The sequence below is a fragment of the Punica granatum genome, chromosome 2 (assembly GCF_007655135.1).
Source record: "Punica granatum isolate Tunisia-2019 chromosome 2, ASM765513v2, whole genome shotgun sequence".
Lineage (NCBI taxonomy): Eukaryota > Viridiplantae > Streptophyta > Magnoliopsida > Myrtales > Lythraceae > Punica > Punica granatum.
In genome coordinates, this window is record NC_045128.1 from 35,827,817 (window position 1) to 35,838,451 (window position 10,635).

At 40.3% G+C, this 10,635-nt stretch overlaps 2 protein-coding genes across 2 annotated transcripts; one reads left to right on the forward strand and one right to left on the reverse strand.

Annotated features, from left to right (window-relative positions):
• Positions 1 to 1,320: 1,320 nt before the first annotated feature.
• Positions 1,321 to 6,355, forward strand: LOC116196230 (gamma-glutamyl peptidase 5-like). The gene is made up of 4 exons (XM_031525857.1): positions 1,321 to 1,768; positions 5,468 to 5,617; positions 5,722 to 5,889; positions 6,015 to 6,355. The coding sequence occupies exons 1-4, from the start codon at positions 1,457 to 1,459 to the stop codon at positions 6,117 to 6,119; spliced, it is 735 nt and encodes a 244-aa protein (XP_031381717.1). The 5' UTR covers positions 1,321 to 1,456; the 3' UTR covers positions 6,120 to 6,355.
• Positions 6,356 to 6,528: 173 nt separating this feature from the next.
• Positions 6,529 to 8,799, reverse strand: LOC116196231 (coiled-coil-helix-coiled-coil-helix domain-containing protein 10, mitochondrial-like). The gene is made up of 4 exons (XM_031525858.1): positions 8,648 to 8,799; positions 7,517 to 7,567; positions 7,258 to 7,341; positions 6,529 to 7,011 (listed from the first exon to the last, which is right to left on the reverse strand). Exons 1-4 carry the CDS (start codon positions 8,667 to 8,669, stop codon positions 6,737 to 6,739), a joined length of 432 nt encoding a protein of 143 aa, XP_031381718.1. The 5' UTR covers positions 8,670 to 8,799; the 3' UTR covers positions 6,529 to 6,736.
• Positions 8,800 to 10,635: the final 1,836 nt, after the last annotated feature.

Consider the following 10,635-nt stretch of genomic DNA (forward strand, 5'->3'; position numbering starts at 1 on the left):
TTTAATTAGCTTTTAAGATATTTGAGCTTGCATTGAATTGCAATTTCAAAAGCAAACCCTTTTATAGTTTTGGTTGTAGTTAGGGATATATATCTTTTTCTGCTGGATATTAGGGATCTATATCTATTTATACATATCTAACATATATGTAAATAAAATCGAGGCTCTAAATCACAGCCCGAGGTGTCATCACTTTAGAGGTTATTAGACGTGTCATTTGTCTCGGTGTCACTGATGACTATGTTGCCTCATTAAGGTGGTTTCCATTTGGGACCTTTTCCTGAGGGCGAATTTGGTTCAAGTATCATGAGATTATATGAAAGGTAAAGATAGGAGGGAAAGTTTAACTATTAAATTTTTTTGTTGGATTAAAAGTTGAAATGTGAGATTGTTGTGTTTTGTACATTATATGGATTATGGAAAATGTGGGGATAATATATATAATTTACTTTTATAGAGATGATTATGAATCTCACGACCGAAATCTCTGTTGTAATCTAACTACACCAACTATTTTGAATACAAAATCTTTACATTCCACGGCTATAAAGTTCTAACTCGAGCAAATTATTACAATTGTTAATTTTTACAATTTTTATAAATAAATACCGTAAAATACTATGTCAAATTCTAATTTTACATAGAAACAAATGCTCACTAAGGAAAATGGCAAGAATATACATATGGTAAGTAAACAACGCAAAAAAAAAAAAAGTCTCAATTTTGCCGTAAATTTGCTCTGCTCTTAAAAATTCCTATGTTGATGTAGCTCAAGCCGTTAGCTCATTCAATACATTTTTTTCAACATAATCAGTTAAGATTTTTAGGGTGGATAAATTTTTCTTGACTCTCAACTAGGGTTGGAAGTGGTTCGGGTTTTCCTATTTCAAGTCGGGGAACCGAAATTTTTGGGGCTGGGTTAGGTCAGAAAACGCCCACCCATAAGAACAAAAATTACCTAAATAATCCGCCTGAGTTTGAAAACGGGTTTTCAGGGTCGGGTTGGGTAGGTTCGGTTTACATTTCGCCCCAATTCTCAACCCCGTCTTAATATTAAGCCAAAGAGTTAAGAAACTGAATGATATACGTCCATTTCATCGAGACAACTTCCTCCGTAAATTATCAGCAATTCGAGTCACATCGGACACGAATTCTCGAACCACTTGGTGTGACCAAAACAAAGTTATGAAAGTACTGGAGAAAATTGAGAAGAAAGGAAAACTCAATGACCAAACTGAAAAGTTCTGCGTAAATGAAAAGTAGAAAACAAATATTTTGGAAAATGTTTCTCAAGTCCCTCGTCTCTATAAAACCCAACCATCCTCCCTCCCGACATACTCATACCAAAGTATTGGGGGGGAGAGAGAGAGAGAGAGAGAGATTGCCAGCCAAAGCTTTCACTTTCTCGTTTTCTCTCCGGCAATCCATTGTTTGATCCCGTTGTAGAGGAATTAAGATGGGACTGAGGAAGTTCGCGGTGCTACTGTGCGCCGAGGACTCGGAGTACGTGAAGAGCAAGTACGCGGGGTATTTCGGGGTATTCAAGGCAATGCTCGCCGGGCCCGGTGAGGAGTGGGACGTGTTCCGCGTCACCCGCGGGGAGCTCCCCCGGGACGAGGCGGAGATTGGGCTGTACGATGGGTTCGTGATCACCGGGAGCTGCAGCGACGCCCATGGCAGCGACCGATGGATCCATGACCTGCTGGATTTCCTCAAGAAGCTGGACTCATTGAAGAAGAAGGTCCTCGGTATTTGCTTTGGCCACCAGGTAATTTATTGAATTAATTAATTAATTCGTTTAATTTAATTTAATTTAATTTACCATTTCGGTAATCAATCAATTAATTAATTTTCTCTGTTATGGTAAAGTTGATCATATATACAGTGAATCAGCCGCGGGTCGAGGTGATTAATAGGGGGCGGGGCCCACATCATATGGGCTAATTCAGATTAATATATTAAACTGATAATATTTTTCGGAACCATTCGACTGAATGAGTCATTCCCGTTGATCTGATCATGTCTCTGATGCATGCATGCATTTAATTAGTAGCATGCGAAATGGTACATTGTTCGTCGTGTCTCACTTTTTCCGTACTTAGTTCGACAACAACCAAGGTTTCTTAGGGAAGGGAGAGAGTCGAGATGGTGTAATGAGTGATTATCATATCATTACGTTCGCGTCGCATATAAAAAATACTCGCCACTTGCTATTTCATACTAAAAAGTATTTTTAGATTTCCGATGAGCTGAAACTCGAGTCTAGAATCTCTCCCTGCCACGGGAAGAATATATAGGATTCTTCTCTAGCTGTATCACTGTGTGCAACGTCTATCCCGATGAGATCATGGAAGGTCATCGAGTCTTAATTTTTAGCATATGACATGATTTGGGTGGGCGTGCCTAATTAAAATTAATTAGTTGATTGGGACGGTCCAACGGGAAGATGGCTAGGCGTCGAGAATTGATTGTGCCACTTCGCACAAATTGCTAAGGGTACGGACGTCCGTGACGTTTGATCTTGGCTTGCTATTGGATCATGCGAAATGGGGGAAAATATGCATGTGACTTTAGTTATTGGACGGCCAAGCTAATCATTTTGCCCACTAAATTCCAAAGTCCATACATGTCCTTTTATTTCTACATATTTCGTGGTTGCTCGCCTATTTTACGCCATATAAATTGAGATTATGTAAGATTTTTGGGATGAAATGTCGTCTTGATAAAGAGAGAAAAATCCCTTTTGGCTCGAGTGGTCGGTCCTCGGCCGTCCATTTTTTAGGCGAGTCATTAACTAAAACCATAATAATGAGATATATTTTAGGATTCTCCGGATAAGAAAAAATCTTCCATCTAGATATGGGTAGGTGATTATTGATTGATATGACAAGAAACGCGGGACGTGCGAATAGAATCGTGCATTCCAGATGGCCGTATGATAGCTTCTTGTACGACGATGGAACAACATATTGTGCCTGTTTTGCCTATTTTCATATATCTCAACCCCGCATAGTGTTGTCTGGTGAAATAATATTATTTCAATATGATATACTCGTGGTTTGAGATTGCATACAATCTTTCATAGCTGTATACGTATGGACAAATTAAATTGTGAGATCCATATCTTCCCCCGCAAAAGATACGCTGCTGACTCTGTACTGTCTGGCAGGCACTTAGCTAAGCTATATTAGGTGAACCTGCATAAATACTCTTTGATTGATTAAATTAAAATAAACTACTACCATTTTTTTTTGTGAATTTATCTGTGGTCCAAGTGCTGACAATTTCTGCTCAAACACCATTTTCAGTTTCACTAACACACATGTGATTCCCCTGCCGTTGGTTTCTGTTGGGAAAAATCCATGGGCTTACTTGAGACTTGGGCCCATCCGCAACCCAAAAGCTTAAGCCAATGGGTTGCTAGACCATTATCTCTTATAAACTTATGGATTTCCTCTCAATTTTTCCATGTGGGATTACTTCCATCACCCGCCCTCATCATTCTCCATATAGGAGAGAAACCGGCCCAACAATTTCCCCCCATTCTCGACTATATGGAGGACTTTGAGCCGGCCTTTTTACTTCCGGACTCGGATACCAATTGTTAGGTCACGGCCCAACAATTCCCCCCCATTCTGGACTATATGGAGGACTTCGAGCCGGGCTTTTTACTTCCGAACTCGGATACCAATTGTTAGGCCATTCACTAGCCACGAGTTCTACACTCGGGCCTTGGCGCGGTGTGGGTTTCCACGCATAGCGTGTGCACTTCTCCATGATCGTTACCTTGGGCTTTGATACCACTGTTGGGAAAAATCCATGGGCTTACTTGAGACTTGGGCCCATCCGCAACCCAAAAGCTTAAGCCAATGGGTTGCTAGACCATTATCTCTTATAAACTTATGGATTTCCTCTCAATTTTTCCATGTGGGATTACTTCCATCACCCGCCCTCATCATTCTCCATATAGGAGAGAAACCGGCCCAACAGTTTCCTCTGAATTAGGCATCAGATTTGGTCCTACGCAGTATTTATCCGTGGCCCAATCTTAGATGAACCGCTCGAAATCTCACGGCAAGTGAGATTCGTTTGCTCCTATTGTATAGACTAGCAGATCAGTCGATCCACATTTTACATGTATTCGTCGTTCCCTCTTCTTTCCTAGCTAAAATAGAAGGCCATGAATTTATAACCGATTAGCCGATGTAAATAATTTCACTTAAATCCTAGCCATTAGGAGGATCAAGAGCGTGCGAGATCAGAAAGAGACCATATGTCAGTGCTTTGTTTAATTTGCCTTTAGCAACGATATTTTTTTTTCTTTTTAGATTTGAAAATTCCATTTTATATGGAATTTCCGCTTTTGTATTTGTTCCTCTTTTGGTATGTTCATGAAGCTCTTTCTGTGCTAACGACAATATAAACTGTCATTAGAAAACTGATCAAACCAAAATTATCTGTCGCTGACGTGGCTGTCGGCCATCGGCCAATTTTGGCCACGACTTCATGGTTTTCTTTTTCCTTGTTTATTAAGATCTTCCGTCACTCTTGCCATATTATAATTAGGGTTTCTATGGGGCTTAGCGATTTATTCTATTTTCAGTGTTTGGAGTCTTATGTAAAGTAAACTATCAGCTATTGACTCATAGCATATTTTTTAGAAATTCTCTTTGATCATATTCCATAACTAAACATCAACAAGTGCGTCACGAGCACCATTTAATTAGCTAGATGTTGTAAATTATTTTTTAAGAATAAAATAATCCACGTCACTAAAGATCTACTTCTTATGGAATAAAGAAAACTTATCCTGCTGCTGGCTGTCGACAAGACGATAAGGCCTATTAGGCAACGCAAGCACATGTTTCATGGGGGCAAAGAGGAAATCAAACGCTGTCGGTAATCAAATGGATGACTCATTTGTCCATTTTTGTGCATACCTCAGGTGCCCCTGCACCAAATCCTCGAGTCGATGAACGTACGCTCTCTTCAAAGTTCGTAACTCCTTTTGAAATCAATCTCTGTGATCAGATTAGAAATCCTTTCAACGCGAAATGTATACGAAACAATCAGTTTGCTGTTCACTTGAAAATACTCATCGACCAAACATTTCACGGGGTAGTTTAGTGTGGGCCATTTCGTCAGTCTGGCCAGACAAAGAAACGCTGTCCCTGAGGTGGTGGCCAATAATCTAATCGATCTGTTGTTTTTGTGGGTCAGTGACAAATATGCCATCCGTCGGTTCGGTCGGTGGTATGCGTCCCTCAAGTTGCTCACAAATCACGTGGCTGATATGTGTTATGCCCTATGCATGCTTTTCATATGAACGGAGTGTTTACGTTTCCTTTCACCGCAACTGGGAATGGTATGCGGTCGGTCTTCTGGAGATTACAAATGCGGATGTTAGGATGAACAATCCATTTGTTAGCGATTGCGTTCTCGGTTGTGATTGTTTCTGTGTGATCAGATATTGAGCCGTGCACTCGGAGGCACAATTGGGCGTGCGAAATCGTGGGACATCGGGCTAAGAAATGTGCAGCCGTCAGCAACATCGAAGCTCTTCTCATCTCTTAAGCTGCCGTCCGGGCTCTCGATCATCGAATGCCACCGTGATGAGGTCTGTGAAGTATCACATGGATCCACATTGCAGCATAGTTTCGATATTGATCCTTGGATGATGTGAAAAAATCTTCGTTAATCACATGGCGCTGTAATTTGTAGGTGAAGGAACTGCCTCCAAAAGCTGAGGTGATTGCGTTCTCTGACAAGACCGGCATCGAGATGTTCAGCTTCGGGGATCACATCATGGGGATTCAGGGCCACCCTGAGTACACCAAGGACATCCTTCTCCACCTCATCGACCGCCTTCTGCAGAAGACGCTCATCACGGTACATGTCATGCACCATTTCTAGCGTATCATACCACTCAGTCTCATCAATCAGATAATTTTACAGTTTCTATATCGAGTTTTTCATGATATCTTCGTGATGCATTGTTTGGTTGTCCATATCAGGAGTCGTATGCTGACGACTTGAAGGCTAATATTGGGGCATGTGAGCCAGACAAGGAGGCATGGAGGACACTCTGCATCAGCTTTCTCAAAGGGACTCCATTGTGATGATAATTCCATCACCCTTCAATAAAAAAAAAAAAATTATGAAAAGTTGAGGATATTAATTGAAAGAGATTTTGAAAAATGAGATCCAATTGGGTCCCCTGAAAATTTTGCAAATACTTCAGTTGTTTGGAGGAAAGACAGGATCATCGGTAACTGATGAGACCGTTTTTGCTGGCACCTGTTCGATATGTTATCATCAACTGATTAAGAAAAGTGGAAGATTTGGCAATTGTCAATCTGAAAGTGTTCAATGCCATCTTTGCCATGACAAAACCCATAGACCGACTCTTTGATATCATATGAGACCTTCATCAACGATGTAGCAATGACAATGTGCAAAAGGTTCAATATCATTAATTCGTTGCAGAGACGATCCAATCTGATCGACAACATTGACAAAACAGACAAATTGTGGTTTTGATCAAAGGCAAATCAACCCTTGAATCCAAGTGCCATAGCCAATTTCATAGAGAAATCGAGTTCACATAGGTCCCGTCCGGAATTATTATTGATGGAAATGAAATAGCAGAAGACGACGCGGTCTGCATCACCCTCATAACATTTCCAATAAAGACAATAGGGTTCCTATGGCCACAATGTGACGAGGTTGCAGAGTCTTAGGCACTCATAGAGCCCGTGTTCTTCCTGCACTCGGTCAACATGTCCAAGTAGAACTGGCACCTGCTGATCTCGCTCCCAAAGTTGTTCAAGCAGTCCTGGAAGGCCTTGGAGTGAATGCCGCAAGCATCAGCACCACCCGTGCTGTTGGTGGCGGCTTCAGGGGTAGCAGCGGCTGCGCCAGTGACCACACTCTCATGCTGAATGGTGCGAGGTCCCACTACAGCATCTACAGCGCGATGGGCCACAGCACTTCCAGTTCCAAAAGCCATTCCTGTTGGAAGAGTTCTAGAACGGATTAGAGGTTTCAGACCAAGTAGGATGTGTAGATGAAGGAATACCTTCGAATATGGTTACAAGGCCAACTACTGAATGAAGCAATGAGTGGGGAACGGAATTGAATCGCCATGCAAGATAATATTGTCATGCAAAATAGGATTGTTCTACATATCAATTCCATTCAAGAGACATATCTTTCCTTTGTATAAACCATGTCTAAGACAGAGACATCAGGGCATACCCTGAGCTATGGTTGAACCGATGCCTCCAAGAATAGATCCGCCGCCACTTGGCTGAGCAGGAGCTGGAGGAGGAGCATGATGCACTGCATCCAAGGAAAAGAGAAGTTATACAGAGTGGATAAAAAGATAAGCACATTGGTTGGTGAGATCAAGAGGCGAGGGAATATCAAGAACGGCTATACAGCTACGGAACAATCAAAGGAAACAGCAGAAATTCTTAACGAAGAAGAATTCAATCCTCATGCAGAGTGCAAATACCTGGTTGAGGAGGAGGGCTACGGCGTGGTGCTGCACGAGGAGCAGGTCGTCCTGCAGAACGATTTACATGGTAAAAACAATAATATACTGTTTGACTGACAATAAAGAAGTTTAGAGTTCCAAAATTGATTCATGAGAAATCTATGCAAATACCACATAGTGTAAGAGCAAAAGACATCCCTATAAGAAGAAAGGAAAATGGTCGAGAAGCAAGCAATGGAACAAACATCGACACAGCAATCGAGAAAGCTACATCCTTGCAAAATTCCCTAGTCAAGTATATCAGTAAGTAAAACTCTAAGCTGAAAGGTGAAGTACGAATTGGAACAAAGAATCAATAAGACATAGAACCGGAATTATATAAAAACTCACGCTTCAGACTCATTAAATCTAATTACAGAAAAAGGTTGGAAATTCTTGCAAAAGTATGTAGCAGGACAGGGAGAAAATATCAAACTTATCATCATAAGTGTAAACTTGGACCTCTGCGAGGAACTCCCAAAAACTACAGCTTTCCATCTCTTCGCTTACAAATATATTTCTTTTTTTTTTCTCGAAAATAGAAAGCCAACTACAAACAACTGAAATCTAAACATATTCAGGTATGAGAAAACAGAAACTGGAAGTACTCCACAGCCCGAACACAGCCTATCTGACCAACAACCATTTGTTTTGCAATGTTCATCAGATGCAACATACTGTGTATTCTTTTGCAGCTACAATGAAATGCCCAACGAACATACATCCAGATAATTCCCAAACCCAACCTGTTCCTATAAAGGGTCTCTGTCGGAACCATCGAGAAGAACATCTTGAGCAGGGAAAAGCCTGAGCTCAAGCAAGACCCAGATCGTGGAACAAAGAGAATGGTCAAAACATGGGTGTTAAAGCTAAAAATTCACAGACCATATTATAATTTCACCTGACAGCCATCTTACGAGAAACAAATAAAAATCCAACCCAGAACAAACCGAAGCTAAAAATTCAAACTTTACTCCATCCTCCTGTGTATCTAATGAACCGGGCCAAAATCAAAACAACCCGCGTCATGCATAGCAAGACCAGAGCTAAACCAAGAACGCCTAGATCTAGCTTAAGGTAGCAGGAGAAGAATATGCAGGAGAAGCAAACCTCCGGAGCTCCGGCGAGGCATGTTGTGATGTGATGAGGAAGACGGAGAGAGGCGGCGGAGAGCAAGAGAGAGTCAAATAGAGAGGAAGGATGTGTGGATATAGAAATGGTAAACGCGGCTGTACGGGATTATTCGGGCCGACTAACATAAATATATACCGAGTCCTTCTGGGCCGGGTTGGGCTGGGCTAGGCCTTAGAAGAGATTGGCTCGGTCAGGGGCCCACTCATATTCATTCGAATCGTATGACTTATCTCATCATCAATCAACTAAGAAAACGGAATCAACCGAAAGGTTCGGAACCTACCCTGTCATGTCCGAAGAATTAATAGTCGGTTTGATTTCGCAATCTGATTTAAAAATTTTAAGTCTAATTTTAATTCTACTCATTACATAACAAAAATAAAAAACACAGTTATTACTTTTTAATTTTTCTTCAATTTTTTTAACCATTCAATTCAATTTTTAATAATAAATTTTTCAAACTATTCATTATTTTTTCCACAATTCAACAATACAACCATTATTTTTTTTCATCTATTCATTTTTTTCACACTTTTTCTCGTAATTCAACATCACAATCATTATAAGCCAATTAAAATCAAAACTTAACTCAACTCAACTCTAAAACTAAACACACTATAAGATTCACTGGAATGAAATTGGAGGAATATAACTGAAAAGTGGAGGGAATTTAAATGAAGAGAATTGAGATTCTGATTCAAAAATTTGTTTTGTTTGTACTTCGGAATTGGTTCGAAATAGAATAACACAGAATCAAATAGACAAAAAGTGCCCTTGATTTATAAAGGAAAACGAAAAAAATGACATTGTTCATCTTCTTCATCACGAAGAAGAATAGTGTGTAGCTTCAAACTTGCAGAGCCGATTATCCACGGCTCCGGGAGCCACAAGGCCCATGAGCACCACTGGTGGGTTTGCCCTACCCTCTTGAACCAAGCCCAAGGGTCTGAGCCCTTGATCTAGCTAACCTAAATTGAGCTGCGAGAAAGTAAACTCTCTCTCACTAATGTGGGGCTTCCGTTGATTTTGTCGACGAAAGAGGCGGCGAAGGCAGAAGACGACGACAACGATGATGGAGGCGACAATGCCATGGAAGAAGAAGAGAGAATCGCACTAAAAGTTTGACACCAAATTGTGTCTCGGCAAGGCTGGGGTTCGAGCTGACCTCTCTCCGATCGAAACTCACCTTTGCCAATGAGATTTCAGCCTAATGAGTCCAGATCTGGCCTCTTCGTGACGAGAACAACCAAGAGAGGTTGGTCATAAGTTTGAAGGAGAAGGTCGTGCGGCAGCAACTACGGCACTGTTTGGTTTTTTAAATTTTTTTAAGTTTACTCCACATAATTCTACTTATTTTCAACACAATTATTACTTTTACATTTTTCTTTAATTTTATTAAATATTCAATTCAATTTTTGATATTAAATTCTCTTAATTTTTTCACAATTTTTTCTCATAATTCAATAACACAATCATTACAAACCAATTAAAATCAAAAGACTAAACATAAGTGATTTCACGGAATTGCAAATTTAAGAGAGTTAGGGGGAGTTGCAATTCTACGATTTTGCGGAATTGGGGTTCCGTGAGAATTTCGATTCCGGCCTCATTTGCACTGAGGAACGCTAGAATGGAATCAGCCCGGAATGGGAATTTCGATTCCCTCCAATTCCCACAAACCAAACAGGCCATAAAACTTCTTCCTAAGATGATGATACGACCGGTTTTTCAGATGCTCTATTTTGATATATGCTTTGATAATCACAAGTGTGTGTTTAGCATTAAAGGAGAGAATAACGTAATTTTCATGATAAGTTAAATAGGAAAGTTCGATCTTTTATTAATTTCGATAAGATTTTTCTATTATAACACTTGAATCTTATAATCATGCTAATAATATCCCTAGATCTACTGTTTTTTATGCACATATACTTACATGATATTTGGTAACGAAATTAAATTTG

Coding starts and splice junctions, on each gene's coding strand:
- LOC116196230 (XM_031525857.1), top strand. CDS start 1,457: ATGGGACTGAGGAAGTTCGCGGTGCTACTGTGCGCCGAGGACTCGGAG. Junction 5,618..5,721: donor TCGAATGCCACCGTGATGAG/GTCTGTGAAGTA, acceptor TGTAATTTGTAG/GTGAAGGAACTGCCTCCAAA. Junction 5,890..6,014: donor TGCAGAAGACGCTCATCACG/GTACATGTCATG, acceptor TGTCCATATCAG/GAGTCGTATGCTGACGACTT.
- LOC116196231 (XM_031525858.1), bottom strand. CDS start 8,669: ATGCCTCGCCGGAGCTCCGGAG. Junction 7,568..8,647: donor GCCTCGCCGGAGCTCCGGAG/GTTTGCTTCTCC, acceptor ATCGTTCTGCAG/GACGACCTGCTCCTCGTGCA. Junction 7,342..7,516: donor TAGCCCTCCTCCTCAACCAG/GTATTTGCACTC, acceptor CCTTGGATGCAG/TGCATCATGCTCCTCCTCCA.